The sequence below is a fragment of the Sorex fumeus genome, unplaced genomic scaffold, assembly GCF_029834395.1.
Source record: "Sorex fumeus unplaced genomic scaffold, SorFum_2.1 ptg000063l, whole genome shotgun sequence".
Lineage (NCBI taxonomy): Eukaryota > Metazoa > Chordata > Mammalia > Eulipotyphla > Soricidae > Sorex > Sorex fumeus.
In genome coordinates, this window is record NW_026606120.1 from 42872425 (window position 1) to 42893499 (window position 21075).

Here is a 21075-nt window from a genome sequence, read left to right on the forward strand (position 1 = left end):
AGAGACAGAGACAGAGAGCTAACAAGACAGTGACTGCAACAAGCAGACCTGTTTACCCACCTATCAGATTGTGCTGAGTGCTTGTTTTGCATGCGGGGGGCACAGACAGAACCCCCAAGCACTGCCAGGAGTGACCTCTGAGCACCACTGGGTGTGGCTCCAAGACAAAACACAATAAAACAGCTCCCTCCACCAAAACAGCTGTGAAAATAAACCAGCTCTTCTGAGGGGCTTCCTCCACGTGCAGGACCACCCCAGAATCTGCCATCAGAGCCTCATCAACAGGCATCCAGGGGACAGAGCCACCAGGGAACCTTCTGTTTCTGCTCCTTGAACAGCATGAGATGGGTGAATGGCAGGCAAATTCGAGGAGAGAAAACATGATTGTCAACGTCCTAGGCAAGTGATTTAAGCACAACCGTTAAACGGGCAGGGGATGGGGGGGCGTGCTGGGCTGGGGTTAAGCAGAACTTGGAAGCTGTGCAAAATCTCTGATTCACACGTCCCACATCTCTGGAACAGAAATAACGAATCCCAAGCAAAGTTTGACATGTTTTGTTTTTATGTACAAACCGGTCAGGGATACAGATGGAATTACTTTTATATATATATATATATAATATAAATATCTACAGCAAATTCCCTAAAAAAAAAAAAGTGAATTAAAAACTAGCTCTCAGCACGAAAGGCCTGTTGACCCCAAAAGTGTTAACTTCCCATGAGCCTATTCTTAGCCAAACACTTGTGGGGCCTCCAGGGAAGGGAAGGACAGAAGCGCTTTGGGACCAAGGCGAGAGCCTTCCCTCTCTCCAGAGCGCCGAGGTGACTTGAAGGTCATCTGGGGCCCAGGACCTGGGAGTGGTTAAACTGTTTCTTCTCAAGACTCCGGAGCTTCTTTGTCAAGCTGCTGATTAAGCGGTCTCTGTTTCCTGGCAGTGGCTCAGAGGGAGGGAGGAAAGAGGCTAGGATAGTGTGGGGAAGGAAGAAACTCAGGGGGTATTTTGACAAAAAAAACACTTGGTAATCAATGTCTCCCGGTAAAGCCAATGTATCGAATTCACCAGAGGGACCAATGAGATTTAGCACTCTGGAGTCTACAGACAAGCCTCGTTGGTTTGGAGAAGATGATTACTTAGCACCAGTTTCTCCCTCTCTGCTAGCTTTCCCGTCTCTGCAGAGCTCTTGGCCGAGATCAGCACTGTGGCCGCGACTTTTCATCAGCAACACGGCTGGACAGGAGCGAGCGTCACACAGCACAGGACAAACAGCGCTCTCACTTGGAAACGCAACTTCCCTGGGGTCCCTGTGGCCCAGTGGTCTCCTCCTGGGCTTGCTGTTTGGTGCTCCGGGCCCAAGGGGCTTCACTCAAAGTGACGCAGGTGGTTGTACAGCGACTGGACATAGGTGAAGACGCACATGGGGTCCGGCTTGCGGCCCATCACCATCATGTCCTCCACTTCAATGAGGCGCTCGCAGTTGGCCAGATTCCTGCAAGACAGAAGCCCCAGCCCCCCAGCATCACCATCAGCACCCCCAGAAGAGAACCCCACTTGGAGTTCATTCCCTTCCACGGCGAAGCCCATGAGCCCAGCAGACCCTCTGGAGTCCTCTGGTCTAACAGAGGGGTGTTTCCTGGACACCCACATCTAAAAGGACCACCTGTACACACTGATGCAGGATTTCTGTTTAAGTGAGCCCCGGAGAGCGCCTGGGCACGTGCCAGTCAGCCCGCTCCACCATCCCACTGTACTATCGCTTCGTTCCCATCTACTGCTGAGTCTTTTTTTTTTCTCTTTTTTGGGTCACACCCAGCGATGTACAGGGGTTACTCCTAGCTTTGCACTCAGGAATTACTCCTGGCGGTACTCAGGGGACCATATGGGATGCTGGGAATTGAACCCAGGTCGGCCGCGTGTAAGGCAAGACCCTACTCGCTGTGCTACGGCTCCAGTCCCTACTGCTGAGTCTTGACATCACAGCTCAGCCTGGCGAAGCTGCTGCCCCTGCCCCTGTGCCCAGATGTGGCTGGGCTGTGAGCACTAAGCCACACCCAAAGAGCAAAAACTATTCCCATTCTTGGTGCATGTACTCTGGTGGTTCCTGGGCTCCCAGTCTTTCCCCCCCACTCATATCTCCATGACTATCAGAGGTTACATCCATGTTACAGACATGGGGCTAGAGAGGTACAGCGGGCAGGGGGCTTGCCTTGCACACAGCAAAACCAGGTTCAATTCCCAGCACAGTCAGGAGTAAGCCCTGAGTGTCACTGGGTGTGGCCTCCAAACAAACCAACCAACCAAAAAGGCTTAGTATGACTTTGGGAACGGCACTGAGCCTCTTCAGACCTCAGTTTCCCCACCTGAAACAAAGACCACCTGTGGGACGAGCACTAGTGAATGAGCTAACGTAACCTACAACAGTCGGATGCAGTGTCTGGTATGCAGGAGTACAGCAAACAGAGATGATGTTGATTTATTCCTTTGCAGTGGAGTAAATGGTGGAGGGGGCCAGGGGGACGTGAAGATGTAGTAGCCAGTTAAAGTCCTGACTCTGCCCACTGCTGCTCCTGCTCTTCTGTCTTCCCTGGCTATCCCCGGGTGCAGGAGCCACCGCTGTGCCTTGCACTGCCTTTTCTGCCAGTTTGGGCTCCAAAGACAAGGTCCCTCCCATCAGCCCAGGGCCCCGGTCTGTGGTGCCGCCAGGAGGCCAAGCCTCCTCGCTGGAGGCAAACATCAAGGAGCAAGGAACACACTAGTCCAGACCCCAGCGGGGGCCATCTCCAGGGAATCCAATGGCCTTGCTGGCAGGGGAGGAAGGTGCTCAGAGGACCTTCCCCCACACTGTGTCTCTCTCTCTTTCTTGGGGCTGAAGCAGGCAAGTTCTGATGTATGTGTGAGCAGGTTCTGCGCATGCGCCCGGGCTGTCTGTACTGACAGCAGTGCTGGGGCTAGCACTGAATGCCAGAACATCAGTCCAGGATGAGGCTGTGAGTGACTCTCCAAGTCTGGGAAGGCCCTGTCTAAGCTTAGTGACCCCTGGAAGATCGCAGTCCTCCAAGGACAGTTCTGCTCCCTCTGCAGAGGCCCTTGGCAAGACCACATGGGCCCTGATCTTGCCCTTTTGTCTCTTGGGTCTTTCCCTACTGACCCTACAGGCTAATCTGATCCTTTCCCCCACGCCAGGGCCCTTCACAAACTGGAAGGAAACCTTCCTAGGCGTGTCTTTCCCTGAGACCAAGCATGTCTGCCTGCTTCACGATTGCCCCTGCCCCTGCCCCCTGTAGGTTGCCTGGAACCCTCTCCCCAGGGCTGCTCTTTTCTTGTGAGCACTCTTCAGAGAGCACTCAGAACTGCTGGTAGTTTTCAGAAGCGGCCCACCTTGGGCAGGGAAAGCGTGTCGACTCCCTTCTTCCTTCACTCTAGAGACACTGGCCCTCTGAGTAGTGGCCCCCACCTCAATCCCTGACCATGAAGGTCTTCACAACTGCGTGACCCCTCATCCCTGACCTCTCACCCCCATCTGGGTCAGCCCTTCAACCTCATTCGCAGCTCTGCTGGCATGGCCGCTCCCTGACTCAGCATAACTTAGCACGTAGGGAAACCCAGGCCTGGCCTCTTGGGGGTCTGCTAGGCAGACAGACTGAGAAGAAACAACCTGGGTGAGGGCCAGATTCCAGAAGCCTGCGGTCTCTGGAACTGCGGTCTCTCCGCTCACTCCCCTCCCCATTTCTTCCATGATTCAAAAAACCAACTGTCGACTTCTGAACTAACTTGTGATGACAGAGTTGTACCTGGACAGAAAACGATCAAGTGATCACAGTGGACCAAAGACTGGAATCGAGCAATTGATTCTTGAGGTAAATATGTGAAAATACACAAGCAGCGAGGAGAAGGCAGGGGTTGCATTTGGGGAGCACGTGTCTTACATGGCACCATCACTGTCTGCTCCCCAGGCGAGGAGCGTGGCCCAGGGCTACTTCCCCTGCCACCTCCAGGGCGCTGGACCATGTCTGCCTGCTCCCACCCCATCCAGCAGTCTATGACGAGAGTGACAAGACTCCTAGACACCACAGACATGGGTTGAACAAAACTCGGGCAACAGTCCATGAGAAAAGGAAAATGATGCTCACGCAGACTCGCAGACTTTTAAGGAAGTGGAATAAAACAAACCAACAAACAAAAACCCTGAAGTCTCAAAATGGGAGGCTCCAACTGTCTTTTAAAACGCTTTTTAAAAACCTCTTTGGTAAAATTGGCACAAGCTTGTTTCAAGTAATTAAACGACATGGTCTGGTCAAAAGGAGAAAGTACTGGGGGTGAGAAGAAAAAGTACAAATCATTTCGGTTATCACTGTCCCCTTGCACCAGAGCTGATGTTAGCTTACAGTCATCTGATTGGACATGGCATGGGGGCCGCATCTGAGGGTGTTCAGGGGCTCTGCCTGGCTCAGTGCTCAGGGGTTGTTCCTAAGATGTTTAGAGAAACCCAGGGCACCCCTCACAAAGATGCATTCAGCCCTCAGAAGCATCTCCCCAGCTCCTCAATCCCACTTGTATTTATTTATTTGTCTTTTTTATGTCCCATCTGGCAATGCTCAGGGATTACTTCTGGCTCTGCACTCAGGAATCACTCCTGGTGGTACTGGAGGGACCATATGGGATGCCGGGGATAGAACCCGGATCACCCTACCCACCGTACTATCACTCAGGCCCCCTCCATCCCACCTTTAAATGACTACTTGGTCCCACTCTCCTGGGGTTAGAAAAGGTTTAGGCTCTTTTTTTTCAACTTCTGTCTATTGTGACATGCGGCAACCATAGGGTTGGCCTTCGAGAGAGATGAAGGAGGTGTTTGAGGGGTTATTTTTATTTTTCTAAGCCTTCTCTAAATGTAGACTAGGATGCCAGGGCTCGGACTTCAGCCTCCTGTCTGGTTTTAGACAGAGAGACACATGGGGACTACAAATAGCCTGGAAGCCCCTTCTGCTCGGGTAACCCGAGAGCAGGACACATTCCCCCCAGGGCAACCAGGAGGCTCTGGCCACACACCCTGCTCCCTTCTGCCCTGCCCCATGCTGTGCCCAGAGGAGAGGGTCAGGCCCCTGGCTGCCCGCCACAGCCCCTGCCAGAAAAGGGCGGGGTGGCAATGGGGTGGGGGGGCTCCTTCTTCCCAAACACCTGTCTCCTGAGGGGAGCTCACCACTCTGTCAGCATCACATCACTCACGCGGATTAGGCTGGGAGCCTCTGGGACTGTAATGACCACGGGGACGATGCCACTACATTTATTCCCCAGGTTCCTGAGGCACTTGTCTCAGAAAGGTCTGGAACTGGGGCTGGAGAGATAGTAGAGTGGGAATGGCACTCTCCTTGCTCATGGCCAACACAGGTTCGAAGCCCAGCATCCCATATGGTCCCCTGAACCTCTAAGGCACTCACCCAAGTGCAGAGCCAGGAGTAAGCCCCGAGCACTGCTGGGTGTGGCCCCCCCTGACCCCGCACCAAAAAAAAAAAAAAGGCAGAAAGGTCTGGAACTATGTCCTTCCTGTGGTGAAGTGGATCTAGAGTCTGGGGGCCTCATGTCCTCCTCTCCTCCCCAAAGGCTGGGCCTTCATTGGACCCCAGTTCCTCTCAGTCCACATGTCTACCCCAAAACTGCCTTTCTGAGTTGTGTGCTGCCTGCTTGACTCCTGGGGACCCCCTCCCAGCCCACTACCCTTAAGGTCATCTCTATGCGACTCACATGGGGAGGCACCTACCCCAACTCTCCACAAGCATCCACACAGGCCTGCTCAAGTCAGCAGAAAAGAAGGCAGGCTTGGGGCTGGAGCAATAGCACAGCGGGTAGGGCGTTTGCCTTGCACGTGGCTGACCTGGGTTCAATTCCTAGCCTCCCATATGGTCCCCTGAGCACCGCCAGGAGTGATTCCCGAGTGCAAAGCCAGGAGTAACCCCTGAGCATCGCTGGGTGTGACCCAAAAAGCCAAAACAAATAAATAAATAAAAACTAAAAAGAAAAAAGAAGGCACTCATCTCAGGTGCCAAAGGTTGTGCACCCCCCAGCCCCCAACCCCCACCCAGGCAGGCACAGGAGCCCCGGGAAGGCAGGCAGGGCTGAGCCTTTACCAGGCAATTTGCTCTGGGGAAGAGGCAGGCAAACTAGAGGCGCCTCCTCCACCCCCAAGTTGGGAATAGAAGAAACATCTGTTTGGAGTCTGAGCTCAAACCTCACGCTGGGAAAACACCACGAATGGCCCCTCCTGGCTGCCAAGGGAAGCAGTGCTCCCCGGGAGCTGGGGTGCCGGCCACCACCCCCATGGCCCCAGGCCACGTTCTCCCTGCCACAGCCCCGCCAGGCCAGGGCTGACCCCCCGCCCCAGACTCAGGGCTAGAAGTACTGGCACCACAAAGTACTGCTGGCCTCAAGGGAGAGAGCTCTCGGGCCTGCTGGGGTAGGCCTCAGGGTGCGCGCATCAGAGCACCAGCCCTGCAGACTGCGACAGTGTGTGTGTCTGGGCTCCAAGCAGCTGGGCCCCCTCAGTGGGGCGGCCCTCCCCGACACCATGCCGTTATACTTGGCTCCACTCCCCCAGTGTCTGGATCCAGTTGCATACCACACTCCATCCCGAGCTGTTTCTGCAATCAGGATGACAGCTAGCCCTGAGCAGCCAGGAAAAGGCAAGACTTTTAAATGGCACAAGGGGTTCCTGCGACCCCAAGGGGCCAGGAGGACAAGCGCCGTCCAAGACCACACGACAGGGGGATGCCATACCCCAGCCCCTCAGCAGCAGCTCAGAGCCAACCGCCTCCCTTCTTCCCTCAGGGCCCCAGAACCAGGCGGCTGCTCCGGACGCAGTGGCTGCCTAGGGGACCGCGTGCGGATCTCACAGCTGCTGGCACCCACCCCCCAGCTCAGCCAGGCATGCAGCAGGGGCTGGGATGGGACTCGCTGACAGGCCTAGGATGGAATGAGGCCAGGAAGGCAGCCAAGGCCTGGGAGGATGATTCCACCAGCAGCAGGGAGGACTTTCTGGAGGGTGGTGTAGGGACGAAGACAAGGATCCAGGAGGTCAGCCATAGCCCAAGTGAGGGCAGAGAGCAACACTGCCAGGCTCCGAAGCTGGTGGGCAGGAGAGAGTGATCTGGGTTCCTGCAGGAAAACTCAGCACTGGGGAGACCCAGCTTCCTTCTGCCCTTTCTCCCCCAACTTCCACGATGCTAAGCATCTGACAACACACCACAGCCTCATCTGCATGCCTGCCTGCCCCGGGCAGCAGGGAGGGCTCCCCCGCCTTCCACCTGCTATAGCAGGAGGCCCAGATGTAGGCAGAAGGCAGGTTAGGGCTGAGTGTTTACGCCCACTACCTCCACGCTCCTCTCAGTGAACTGGGAAGCCCCTTCCCAGAGTGCAGCGCCCACCAGCACAGACTCTCCCGAGCTCCTACACCCCGGGCCAGACAGCCCCGCTACCACCCAACTGTTTTCTGTCCTGCCAGTGCTTTGGAAAGAGCCCCTTTCTCAAACTCTCCCCCACTCTTTTTTTTTTTTTTGCTTTTTGGGTCACACCCGGCGATGCTTAGGGGTTACTCCTGGCTCATGCACTCAGGAATTACTTCCTGGCGGTGCTCGGGGACCATATGGGATGCTGGGACTCGAACCTGGGTCGGCCATGTTGGCCGCGTGCAAGGCAAACGCCCTACCCTCTGTGCTATCGCTCCAGCCCCCCCCCACTCATTTTAATGCACCACTTGTCCATCACCCAAACCCTGACCCTGTCCCATTACCCCCCTCTCCCAAAGCTCTGGGGTTTCCCTACACCAAATCCAAACTGACATCCCAAATATCTCACAGTATCTCAGAACTGCCTCCACTGCCCCATCACCCCTTGCAGCAGGCCCTCCGGGAGGCAGGCGATGCCATCTCAAATGCAGGAAGCCCGGGTTAGGAGAATGTGTTTCCCAGAGGCAGAGGACATTCTCACATTTTTTTTTCCTTTTTTGTTTTGTTTTGGGGCCACACCTGGCAAAAACTCTTGTCTCTGTGTTCAGGGTGCCAGGGATCAAACCTGAGCTATCATCTAGCTCTCTTAAGTCATTTTTTAAATTTGCTTTATGGCCACAAACAGCAGTGCTCAGGGCTTACTCCTGGCTCTGTGCTCAGGGATCACTCCTGAAGGCCTGCAAAGAACTGTCGATGGTGCTGGGAACCAAACCCAGACCAGCTGCTGGTAAGGCAAGATCTTTATCCACTGTGCTCGCTCTCCAATCATGGAAGGCATATTTTTATGTCCTGGGGGTAGCTTATTTCATTTCCTGCTGCTCAACAACTGTTGCTAATTCCATCTGCTATCACCAGCCCATAGGGGACACCCAGGGCGCTGGAGACCTGGGCCTGCTCCCCGCACCCTATCTGTGGCTGTACCCACCACTAGTGCTGGCCCCCCTTAGCACTACATCCGTTTGCCCATCCATACCAGAAGCAGAGGGTTGTGGCCTCGGGGTGTCTCGGCTCCGAGGGCAGCGGCCCCTTTCCCACCCACCTCCATGCCCCCGTGAGGATGACAGCAGTGGGAGCTGCCCCACTCACTCGGCCATGGTGAAGGCCAGCTCGAAGTTCTTCTGGCGCTGCGTGGGGCTCAGGGCACTGTAGTCGAAGGCATGCGGGAAGAAAGAGTGCACCAGGGCGCAGAAGGCCATCCCGTCGCTCCAGCTGGAGGAGAAGTTCTGCAGGTCCACGTGCTGGGCAAGGTGAGGCTCCAGGTGAGGCCTGGGAGGCCGCAGCTTCCGACTCGTCACCCACCCACTCAACCCCCTACCCCAGCAGAGACCCCGCCCCCCCCACTCGGCCACGCCCCCTCAGCCAGGCAGCAGTGCGAATCTGGCTGTCTGGGGAAGGAGTCCTGAGCCCAGAACCCGGGGAACCGCCGTCCTCACCCCGCCTTGTGTTCCTGCCCTGGCCACACTGTCCGGGGCCGGCCTGGGGCTCACCTGGTAGCCCAGGGTCTTGCTGCGGCACCATTCGAGCAGGATCTGCTTGATGCTGCTGGCGCTGGCCACACCGAAGCTCTGCGAGCGCTTCAGCTTGGCTCGGGTCTCCCCTCGGCCCCTGCACAGGGAGAGAGCCTGCTGGGGGACTGGCATGCCCTCGAGCCAAATCCCCCGACAGCAGAGGAGCCCCTGCCGGTCCCACCATACCCACCTCCCCGGACAGGGTCTGCCAGGATGCACCGAGGTTCTCCACACCAGGCACTGGGGATCACCCGGCCACTGGGGGCCGGGGAACCCGAGGCTGCCTGCTAGGAGCACGCGCCCAACCTCTGCCTCTGCTAGGGTGGAGGGTGGGTTTCCTCCCTGCCCCCCAGAATACCCTGTAACTGCTGCACACAGGCTGTTTGAGTCCGTGAGCACTCTTTCTGAGACTGTCCAGCACTGAGGCCACAGCCCGGGGAGCCAGAAGAGGGGCAGCACTGGGACCACAGCCCGGCAGGAGGTTGCCTTGCAGAGGTGGGGTACCCGAAGTGGGTGGGCATGGTCATGGGCCAACAGACCCCCTGCACCCAGATCCTGCCAGAAATCCCAGTTTGCAGCCCTTCGTGGGTGTCCCTGTGTCCAGTCAGAAACCAAAGACAGGTATGAGGCAGCCCCAGGGGTTCCTGGCCGAGGGGGGGGGGAGGGGGCTGGAACCAGGCTCAGCCTGGCTTGCTGGGGGTCTGATCTTGGGGAAGACCACACTGCCAGGGAAACCCATGTGGCTGGGGTCTTGGTCTGCCCGCCCCAAGCCCGATGCATACTTGCCAGCCGTGTCCTGCTCCCACTTCTCAAACAGGGCCTTCCGGGCCTGTGCCCCTGAGGTGCGGGGCAGCGTCTGTGACCGTACCAGCTCCCGCCGCCGCTCCCCTGGGCGCTGGGCTTGTGCAGTGACTGGCAGCTGCGGGGATGGCGGGGACTGGGGTGGTGTCACTAGGGGCGGGCTGAGAAAGAACCACTGAGTCAGGACCATACAGGCTACCTTGGCGCACATATCCAAGGGGTGGGGGACAGAGGCAGTGAGAAAGGAAGCCACCCGCTGAGTCCCCAACCGGTCAGGCAGGTTTTCTGCAGAGCTGCAAGGGGCCCCATGGGGAGGAGCCCAGGGTCCCCTCCTGGACACAATCACAGTTGGTGCCTAGGGAGCCCGGAAACTTCCCCATGGGCAGGGCTGTTCACAGACCCCTTCCTCCAGCATAACTGGGTAAAACCCTCCTCTGACTCCTCCTGGCTCAACTTGCCACAATTCTCCTGGTACTATGAAAAGCAAAGTAAAAGCAGGCCTGGAAAAATAGTGCGGGGCTTCAAGGACCTGCCTTGAAAACGTATGTTCACGAGTTCAAATCCCTGGTGTTCCACATGAGCAGAACACTGGCAGCTCTGCTATCCGTCATCCCCTGCAGTGCAAGCAATTTCCAGCCACAATGCAATCAGTGTGGGTGGGTACCACAAAAAAGGGGGGAGGGGCATATCCCCCCAAGCCCCCACAGCATAGTATTGCGACTAAAAATCAGTAGGGCCACGGCCAGGATGTATGCAGCAGCGCACTGACCCCTGGAAACCACCACAACAGGGAGCAAGTCACACCTGGCGAGAAAGGGCAGAGCACAGAGGCTTGATTGTGGCCTCCAGGGGGCGCCACAACTGAAAACCCACCTCAGCCAGGGGTGTGCAGCCCCATTATCACAACATCAACCACCACTAGGAAGGGTAGGGTAGGGGGTGTTTGGAATAAAATAATACTTTTAAGGTCTTATAAAAAAAATTAGGGGCTAGAGCAACAGTATAGCAGGTGAGGTGCTTGCTTAGCATGCAGCAGAGTAATTCCCAAGTGTAGGGCCAGGAGTGGGGGGCCGGAGCGATAGCACAGCGGGTAGGGCGTTCGCCTTACAAGCGGCCAACATGGCCGACCCGAGTTCGATTCCTCCGCCCCTCTCGGAGAGCCCGGCAAGCTACCGAGAGTATTCGATATGCCAGACAGAGTAACAACAAAGTCTCCAATGGAGACGTTACTGGGCCCGCTCGAGCAAATCGACGATCAACGGGAGGGCCTTTACCTTTACCTTTACCTTTAGGGCCAGGAGTAATTCCTGAGCATCACTGGGTGTGGCCCCCCAAAAATTTAAAGCCAAAGACCCCCCAAGTCACCCAGCCTCTCTGGCCTTCTCTTACTCTGTGCCATGCAAAGTTAATGCCTTCTCCTGCCTCCCTTCAAGTAAGTCCAATAAACACTCCTCAGGGCCCACTGACTTCCAGTTCCAATCAGCGTCCAGACCAGCCCTAGCCTGTGGCCCCCCCCAGGCAGGGAGAACCCCGCAGCCAGGATGGATGAAGAGGTGAGTACGGGACAGACCCTCCTGGCCCCAGGAGAGAGATGCCCTTCTGACTAAAGCCTGAAAACTGATTGCTTTGAAGGGCCCATGGCAAAACCAGCCTGTAGCCATATTTTTCTAGAACTCTCCACCATCCACGGGGCCGACTCCTGTGCCCTGTCCAGGCCCCACCAGAAGATGTCATCCTCTGGGGCCAAGGCCCTCCCCGGAGGTACCCAGGATGCGAGGCTGGCACATGGGCAGGTCACGGGGGATACAGCCATGACTCACCTGTCCGGGGCCCCGCCTGGCCACACTGCCCCATAGCCAGAGCTTGCTGAAGACCGTGGGAGACAGGCATTCTTCTCTGAGGGACCCAGGGAGGGAGAGAGTGAAATAAGAGGACCAGCTACAGCCAGCCTCCCTCCCTGCACCCCAGCAGCACCAGCCTAGCCGCCCTCACTCTGCAGATGGGCAGGAACTCTGGCCAACACTGGCCCTGCCTCAGCCAATGACTGGGAAGAGAGAAGGACAGGCCATGGCACAAGGGGATGGAAGAGGCCTTTGCAGGTGCCCTCGCCTGCACTTAAGGGCCCCCAGGACTGTGTGGCTCCCCAACCCCAGAACACTGTGAGTGGGCTAGTGAGTCTGTGTCAAAGGCAGGGTAAGAGGCTGTGTCAGGCCCGTGGCCTTACCCTAGAAGCCGAGTGGCACCATGTCCATGCCCGTGAGACCTGTTGCATGGGCCCTGGGGCTGGGGCAAAGGTAGAGGCCAGTGCTGGGCTCCAGGCCCTCCCCCCAGGTCTTGCCAGCCACTGCCCCCTCCTGCCTTGGGTCAGTCTGCCCCAGCCCCCTGGCCACCCTCACATTCCAGCTCCTACCACTAGGACTGGGAGTCCAGGGTGTACTGGTCTCGCTGGGACTCAGGCTGAGGCCCCCCAGGATGGCTGCAGATGTGGGCGACAGAGCCATGCCTGAGGTCTCCCCTGAGAACCTCTCGGAGACCCTTGTGACGGCCGTGACGGGCTGGTGAGGCAGCCGCAAGGAGAGGCTGACGGGACGAGGCTTGGGGGTATCCGGTGCCGAGAACACTTGTGTGGCCTCAGGGGGCTCATCGCCTGGAACAGTGGGAAGAGGACAAAAAGGTTAGTGTCAACCAGACATCCACAGAGGTCTCACAGCTCCCAGGAGGATGCTAGCTCCTAAGCCCTCCTCCCACTTCCTCCAGGAAGTCCTCCAGGTCACCCAGCCTCTCTGGCCTCCTCCTATTCTGCCCCATGCAAAGTTAATGCCTTCTCCAGCCTCCCTTCAAGTAAGTCCAATAAACCCTCAGTGGCTCCTCAGGGCCCTCTCCAGGGACCTGTGTGGACAGTTCTCAGCCCCGGCTGCCTTCCACCCGACACAAGGAAGAGACCCCTCCCACTTGGAAGCTCCCATTCCCCTGGGTGCAAATGTCTGGCTTCACACTGAAGGTGCCTGCTGGCCAGGTGGCTTCCGCGCCTGCCCACTGGGGTAGAGGCCTGAGCCCTCCTCGACTTGCGCCCACCTGGCCCTGGCTGGTGCCCATTCTCAACGATGCTGGAGCTGGAATTCCTTCTCATCTCCGACTCAATGGCTTCGTCTTGATGATCCACACTCTGGACAGAGAGAGACATAGGCTGGCACGGTCAGCCAGGACCAGCTGCCCCCTGCCCCAACTGGTCAATGCCCCAAAAGTAAGGGATGATGGTCAAGACTGAGGGACCCCATGGAGGGTGTGGAGGCATGGCCTGCCATGGAAATGCCCTGGAATCCAGGGAATGGGGGCCTCTGGGCAGGGATGGACGCTGGTTGCTCATTCCCTCAGTGGGACACAGAGTGACCAGACCTGCCCAGAGGCTGAGGACAGGCCAGATGGGTGCCCTTCAGTCCCTCCAGGAAGCACAGATGGGTAGGGGTGGAGGTGTGTTGAGAGCATAGGGCAGGAGCCACAGCAGGGGGGCCACCAACCCACAGTGGGATGGTGGGACAATGGTCGGTTCCAGCCCTCCAGGCCTCAGTTTCCCTGTGTGAGATCCAGAGCAGGGCTGACACGAGCCAGCAAAGCATCTTCACCGGCCAGGGCCTTTGCTGGGCAGCCCTAAGAACTCGCTCCTGGGTATCAGCCCCACTCCTGAGGGGTCTGGGGCTCACTCTGGGGGTGAGTGCTGTCCGAGGTCCCACAGACGGTGAAGGCGTTGTACGGGGGATAGTGTCTGCACTGCCACAAGGCAGGAGGGGCAGAGTGGGTCCTGCCCGGGCTTGGAACGCCCAGGTCAGTGCCAGGGTGCCAGGGAGGAAGGGGCCCAACTATTCTTGCAGGCAGGGCAAGAAGGGGCTGTCTTGCCATGGGGCATCAGTGGGGGGGGGGGGGGGCGAGGAGAGCCCGGCCTCAATTAGACAGTGCAGGCTGACCCCAAGAGCTGGGGTGGGTGACTGACAGCTTGACAGTGAGCAGATGGATGAGAAGAGGGGGACATTCCCAGCAGAGGGACCAGTGGACAGACATGAAGCACAGAGGATCAGCCCGGATGGTGGCAGGCTGAGAAGCACGGCGGGGACTGCAGCCCTGCAGAGGCTGAGGGGCGCCCACAGAACCTGGCCTTGAGCCTGTGGACAAGGAGCTGAATTCTCGGAGGCCAACGACAAAGGGACCTGGAAGGGGAGGGAACCAGACAGCCTCGCCTCACTGGCTGGGGTGGGTACCTGGCAAACAGTGAGGGTGCAGGGGCAGGAGGAAGGGCATGCAGGGATGTGTGTGGGGGGGGAGATGGGGCGCTGTCCTAGTCAGGTCCACAGCCCAGCAGGGCAGCCTAACAAGCCAGGGGCAGCAAGGGTTTGGGGGGAGGGGGGCGAGGCAGTGTGATGACAAAGGCTTTGGCAGAAAGGAGGGAGGAAGGAGAGAGGAAGGAGGGAAAAGGGGTGGCTGGCAGGGGCCGGACAAGGGGTTTGAGGAGGCTAATGAGAAAGGGGCAAGCAGAGGGCAAGAAGGAGCCAGAAGGCCATTGAAAAGGGCAGGGGAAGTGTGTGGGGGTGGGGGGAGTGTTGGGGGGAAAGGGGTGTGAGGGAAGGCAGGGGAGTGGGGGGAAGGCAGGGGAAGTAGGGGGGAGGCAATATGGTGTGTATTGGGAAGACAGGTGTGACAAGTGTGTCAGCTCAGAAGTTGCCTCAGGTTGAGGAAAAGAAGGCTCAGAGAACCCTGAAAAAAACCATCCACCGGACATATGGAAAAGAGTCCATGGGTGAGGGGAGGAAAAGCATCAGCTGGGGCCCAGGGCAGGGCCCCTCCCCCACTCCCTTCCCCCCAACAGCAGGAAGGGGGGAGGGGCCGAGGGCTGCCCTGCTTCATGAGGAAGGACAGGCTCGCTCAGGCTGAAAGGAGGGGCACCCTCATGGTTGGGGTGAACCCCTCCCAGGAGACAGGGAAGGGCAGGCCCACTGGCAGAATAATAGAGACGATAGGGGGACCCCCAGAGTTCCTCCAAGGCCAACTTGAAACCAGTCTGCAGCGGGAGACAGCCTGGGCTCCTGAGCCGCAGCCCCCACCTGCCACCAGGGCACTGGGCTCTGGGGTCTCCACTATCACCCCTACCCTGATCCAACAGGTTCCACAGGCCCCGAGAGGGGCCTGGAGGGACAGCTGATGGTGAAATCACTTTCCCAAGAATGTGGGTCTCTAGGGGCCCCCCACAGACGCCTGTTTCTGCACGTAGCAGGCCCCCTTACCGTCCCCCATGGTGCCCCAGGGATCAGATGCCCAACCGGCCAGGATGCAGGCTTGGAACAAGCCTGGCTCCTGCAGTGGGGAGGAGAGGGTCCTGTCCGGGAGGCCACATGGAGTATGGAATTAAGCCTGCCCAGTACTCACGCCCAATACTGAGACTGGAACCACCCCTCACCCCGGAAAGGGCTCTGTCCGGCCCACCCCAAGGACTACCCTGAAGTATACACATGGACCGCCCCACTCACACACTGCATGAGAGATGACAGCAGGGCGCAGACCCTACAGCCCAGTGCACATCCTCAGCACACACCGACCTGGACCTCTCGGCCAGACGGGGAAAAGGGGGGAACCAGAGGGGTCCTCACTCCATGCACAAGAGAGAGCCCTTAAACCAAGGGGCAAGTCCCTACACACACACACACACAAACCCCCAAGGGGCCTCTGGCTCACTCACTCCCCCCACTCCCCACTGAATTTCCTAGCGTAGTGGACAAACTGGCAGGCTACCGAATGTAGCCTGCCCACATGGCAGAGTCTGGCAAACTCCCGTGGCGTACCCAATATGCCAAATACCAGTAACAATGATGGGTCTCATTCTCCTAAAGAGCCTTGAATATAATCTCAGGGCTAGGATGAAAGAGACGTTACTGGGGCCTGCTCGAGGCAATCCACGAATAACAGGATGATTTGTGATTTGTGAGTGGAGGGAGGAGGGGAGGCAACCTGTTTTAGCCCCAGGGAAGGAAGTGAGGATACCCTGGGTGTTGATGTTGCTGGGGAGTCACTGAGAGCCCCGCAGGGCTGGGTCTGTAGGCTCCAGCACCCCAGAAGCCCTGTCTGGACTTTGCTTTAAGGTGGGCCCTGGGCGGGTCTGGGAATGCTCTGGGAGACACACGGGGGTGAGATAAGCCTGACTTCAGGGAACCTGTGGGGGCGGGGGGCGGAGGGGGAGTTCCTGAGTAATCTGAAGCAGGCAGGAATATTTCAGGGTGCACCACAACCACCAGCGGCCAGCCCTGCCCCCACCCGGAGACACGCACGCCCGCCTCCTGCAGCCCCACCACGGCTGCGTCAAGGTCTCCAGCTTCTCCTTAAAGCTCAACTCCCTTATCATACAGGGTGTCTGCGGGCGGAGGCAGATAAAGCCGGTCTGGTTTCTCTCACGGTCGGGCCTGGACATAGCAATCCTGGCAGCCTCGCTGGACGGATTCCACGGCCGGGGCCACTGGGACCCAGGGCTCCAGCTTAGCTGAGGACACTTCAGGGAACAACTGGGCCTGGCCTTGGGCTGTAGCTGTTCCCCACGGACCCAGCTCCACAGAGCCTCTGCGCCTGATGTCATTGTTCTGACTCCCTTGCGGGCCAGGAAGCGCCACCAGACAGGGCCCAGCTCCATTGGTTTAGGTCGGTGGTCTTGAAACACCAGTCCACAGGCCAGCACTGATTCACAGGTGTAAGAAGGTTGAACACCAGTGGAGAGATAAGACAGCGGGGAGGCATTTGCCTTGCACATGGCCAACCCGAATTCATTCCCCCGCACCCTTTATGGTCTCCTGAGCACAGAGACAGGAGCAAGCCCTGAGCAATACTAGGTGTGGCCTAAAATAAAATAAAACAAAATTTAATATAAAAAAAATAAAATAAATAAAATACCAATGATAATATTTGCTTTGCAAATTAGGCATAGTAAGAGACCAGCAACAAGAGAATAAAATAAAATAATTATAACTATATTAAATTATACTACATATTAAAGTTATATTATGTTATACATTTATACTCTCGAGCGGGCCCAGTAACGTCTCCATTGGAGACTTTGTTGTTACTGTGTCTGGCATATTGAATACTCTCGGTAGCTTGCCGGGCTCTCCGAGAGGGGCGGAGGAATCGAACTCGGGTCGGCCATGTTGGCTGCGTGCAAGGCAGACGCCCTACCCGCTGTGCTATCGCTCCAGCCCATTTATACTCTAATAAAATCTGTGTGAGTCATCTCAAAAAAAATCTTCTCTTTAATATTAAAAAAAAAATACTAGGTGTGGCCCAAAATATAAAAAAATAAAGATTGAACATCACTGTTTTAGACACAAAGAAACTATGGCCCAGCTGGGAGCGGATAGCCCCCAAATCTCTCAGGAAAGGCTTGCCAAGCAGGTCCTATCTGCTCCAGAGAGTCAGGCCTCCTCCAGGAAGTCCTGCCTGATTACTCCCACCCCAACTTGCCACCCTCTCCCTCTTTCCAGCACCTCTTTGGCTGATAATTCCCTAGCAAGTTGGGGTTCTTGGCAACACTGGGCTCCAGACATACTTAAATGTTCAACTTGGGGATGACCCACCTCTAAAACAGTCAAGAGTCCAGTCTGAAGCCAAAGGCCTCTAACACACATTGTTTGTTACAGAGGGTGGGGTTCATGCCTGCCCCCACCACACCTGCCCTCAGCAGCAGCACTGCAGCTGCTGGGCAGAGACCCTCAGCAAGGAGAGACAGCACCCAGCTTCCCTCTCTGTGACCACAGACCCCATGACCCCCCAGAGATACTGGGGGCCCAGGGAGACATAGGCTGCTAGAGCAGTACTTACAGTGGAGGGCCAGGGGCTAGGACCAGGCAGAAATGGATCCCCTGAACCCAGTCCCCACACCAACACCCCCTATCCCTCCCACCCCCCCCACCCCCGTGCCAACCACACTCCAGTAGCAGCTCAGCAGTTGCTCCTCCTCCTGCCTCACTGCACCTGGCAGAGGGCTCCCTGGCTGCACCCCCACCCCCATAGCCCCCCTGCTGCAGTACCCCACACTTGCCTTCTCCCCAGTCCCCTGAAGCCCTGCTGCTCCGCGGCTCCCACATCAGCCCACTCCCACCTGCTTCTCCCTGACCTCTGCCCATGACTAGTCTTGAGCAGCTGAGAGGACTCCACTTCCTGGGGCACATCTTCACTTGGATGTCCCAAAGCGCCTCCATCTCAGCACAGCCCAACTGGAGGGCAGCAGTCCTGAGCACTAGCTCCCCACCCCCACCCCACACACAGTCCCCCACCACCTACCTCCACATACAGGGGTCCTAGCGCTCTCTCTCTCTCTCTCTCTCTCTCTCACACACACACACACACACACACTAGGCCCACCCCCCCACACACACACACAGGGTCCCTGCTCCTCCCACTCACACACACACAGGGTCCCAGCTCCCCAAGCACACAGGGGGTCCCAGCTCCCCCCACCCACACACTGTCTGGCTACATGCACCATCTCCTCAACCATCACACTAAGTCTCCCAGTTTCCAGCCACCTTCCAGCACCTTGCAACTTCAAGGAAGACTGCTGGAAAACAGGAGGGCCTTGGCCCCTCCCCCTTCATCCTCACAATCAAGACTAGTCCACCCCCATAAGAGACACAGCCGTAGAGAGCCTCTCCTATATGCGTGTGTATGCTCAGACTTTATATATTCATATACAGACGACTCAGATTATTTTTCTTAAAAACTTGGACAGCTGCTTCCAGGAACAGACAAGTAGCAAATGTGTGTTCAAATAAGATTGCAGAAGCAACTGATGACACAGTTGATTTGGCATGTCTGAGCTCTGGGGTGATTTTACAACACAGACATGAGCCTCGCATGCTCAGAGGGCACAGATCAGATCGGGGTGCACGCAATTCCCCTGCGATACTGGGGGGTGGGGGTGGAGCACTGAGACAGCGGCTAGCTTAAGGACCAGGAACAAAGACCTCTTCCCGGCGGCCTGGCGCCCAGGGGCCTTCCCAGCACGGCCCTCCCTCTCCACCCACCAGCTCTCCCCAGGCCTTTGAGTCCCGTGCCTTTCAGTGGCTGCCCCACCCCACCCCCACAGGTCCTGGACAAAGCCTGCCCAGTGGGAAGAGGCTGCGGAGCCGAGGCCCTGTGCGTGGGTCCTCAGCCCCTACACACGGGCGGGAGGGGCACACAGACGCTCTGCCTGCCCCTCGCGCTCCTGCTCTCCGGGGCCACTAGCAGGGCCGAGGGCCACCCTGCCCCTCTCCTGGACCCCGAGACGGAGCTGACTGCCCAGAATTGAACTGAGGGGCGCAGGTGCAACCCCAGCCCCGGAAGCACATGCCTGAGCGGCGCGGGAGACCCCACAGTGGACTCTGACCCGCCGCTCCGGGAGGCTCACCCCCGCGCCCCACGAACCTAGCCGGCGCGGGGCTGGCTTCCCTTCCCTGGGTGCCCCTCCCCACGCCTGCGCCCGGCGCACACGGCGCTGGAGCTGAGTCTGAGTTCATCAACAACGGGGGTCGTCAGCCTCAGCGCAGGGGCGAGCGGAGGGGTGGGGGCGCGGGACTGCAGCGGGGTTCGGGGAGCTGATCGGTCCCACGCGCCGGCAGACCCTAACCAGCACGGAGCTCTGCGCCCGCGCCTCAGCGTCGCGGGACCGAGGGGCGGAGGGGGCCGGGGCGCGGGGCCCCGGGAGGTGGGGGACAGGTGCGGCGGCCGCCCGCCCCGCGCTTCTCGGCCCTCTCCGGAGCGCTCGCCGGGCCTCGGGCCGAGTCCCCGCGGGGCCGCGGGGCCGGGCGGAGGCCGCGCTTTCCGGGCCGGGAGCCCGCGCCCGAGGCTCACCTGGCCGCGGCCCGACAGCGAGAAGGTGGCATGGCTGGCGAAGCGGGCGGTGCCCAGGCGGGGCGCGCGGTCGGGGCCGCCGGGCGCCGGCGGGGGGCTGGGCGTGCCGGGAGCGCCGGCCGCGGGGGGCAGCCCGGCGGCCAGGCCCAGCGCCTCCACCTGGCGCGCCAGGCGCTCGAGCTGCGCCTGCAGCCGCTGGTTGTCGCGCTGCAGCTCGGCGACGGTGCGCGCCAGCGGGCCGGCCAGGCGCAGCGCCTCGGCCACGCGCCGCTCCACGCCGCGCTGCAGCCCCCGCATGTCCTCGTGCAGCGCGCGCACCGCGCCCTCCAGCGCCGCCTCGTAGCGGCCCAGCGCCTCGCGCACGGCGCGCGCCCCCTCGGCGTCGGGGGCCGCCGGTTCCATGGCCGCCGGGACGGACGGACGCGCGCGCACAGCGGGCCGAGCGGGCCGAGCGGGCGGCCGCAGCGACGCGCGAGCTCGGCGGCCCGGGCCCGACTGCCGCCCCGCCGACCCGGCCCGAGGGGCGGGCGGAGCGCGGGGGCTGGACGCCGCGCGGGGGCGGGGCCTCGGGGCGGGGCCGCGGGCTGGGCCGGCCCGCCGCCCCCGGACCAGCCGGCCCGGCCCCCGAGAGCGCCAGACCCCGGCGCGCCGAGCCGCGGCGAGAGGGCCCGCCCTCGCCCCATCCCCCGAGGAGGGATCGACGGCTGGGGCGGGGGCTGCGAGACCGCCGGAACAGAGGCCCCCGAGTCCCCAGCCCTTGGCGGACCGTGTTCCTTAGAAATCGCAGGCGTGAGCTAGGTTTTCCCTCGGGACGGCTGGGTCCTATTTGGAGGGGGGCTCCGCTGTGATGGGGGCCCCCTAGAGCGATCAGTAGGGGCGGCAGTCGCCAGAACAACGCCGGTTGGTCCCCTCACTGCCCCCCTGCGCCGCAGGCACGGCTCTCCCGCGCACACGCTCACCTGCTGGGCCCCGCCTGGAATGGCTTGCACCTGTTAGGACCCTTAGCCGGTAGGGAAGGAGTTAGGTGACCTATCCACTGACCCCACGCACCACCCGGCGTCTCCGCAGGCCATCTGCCGCCTCCTGGCCCTTCCCTGGGGTGGGGGGTGAGTGGAGCTCCAGTCCCAGGGAAAAAAGCTCAGAAAAAGACACCCCGGTGTTCATCTGCGCAGAGAAGGCTGAGGCCTAGACTGAGCCGGCAAGCCGGGGACAGGTGCTCTGGGCCTAGTCACCCCCTCTCTCAGCACTTCAGGCCCTAGCCTTTGTTTCTCCACCACTATCCTTCCGAAAGTTCCTTTCATGCCTAGGTCCAGCTATTCCTCCCTTCCACCCCCTCCCAGTCACAGAAGAGGGAAGACTTAAAAACAGAGCTGGCCTGGGGATGAAAGGACAACTAGGTAAAAACGG

General features: G+C 59.1%; 1 protein-coding gene across 1 annotated transcript; it reads right to left on the bottom strand.

Moving 5' to 3' along the window:
* Positions 1-607: 607 nt before the first annotated feature.
* Positions 608-20070, bottom strand: SMTNL2 (smoothelin like 2). Its single transcript, XM_056126682.1, has 8 exons — positions 19669-20070; positions 12883-12973; positions 12218-12454; positions 11628-11703; positions 9789-9968; positions 8986-9103; positions 8585-8736; positions 608-1488 (listed from the first exon to the last, which is right to left on the bottom strand). Exons 1-8 carry the CDS (start codon positions 20068-20070, stop codon positions 1362-1364), a joined length of 1383 nt encoding a protein of 460 aa, XP_055982657.1. The 3' UTR covers positions 608-1361.
* Between the last annotated feature and the right edge of the window lie 1005 nt (positions 20071-21075).

Excerpts from the sequence above, each read along its gene's own strand:
- SMTNL2 (XM_056126682.1), bottom strand. The coding sequence starts at position 20,070 with ATGGAACCGGCGGCCCCCGACGCCGAGGGGGCGCGCGCCGTGCGCGAG. Across the intron at positions 12,974-19,668 it reads CGCTGTCGGGCCGCGGCCAG|AGTGTGGATCATCAAGACGA; the intron begins GTGAGCCTCGGG and ends CTCTCTGTCCAG. Across the intron at positions 11,704-12,217 it reads CTGGACTCCCAGTCCTAGTG|AGAAGAATGCCTGTCTCCCA; the intron begins GTAGGAGCTGGA and ends TGGGTCCCTCAG.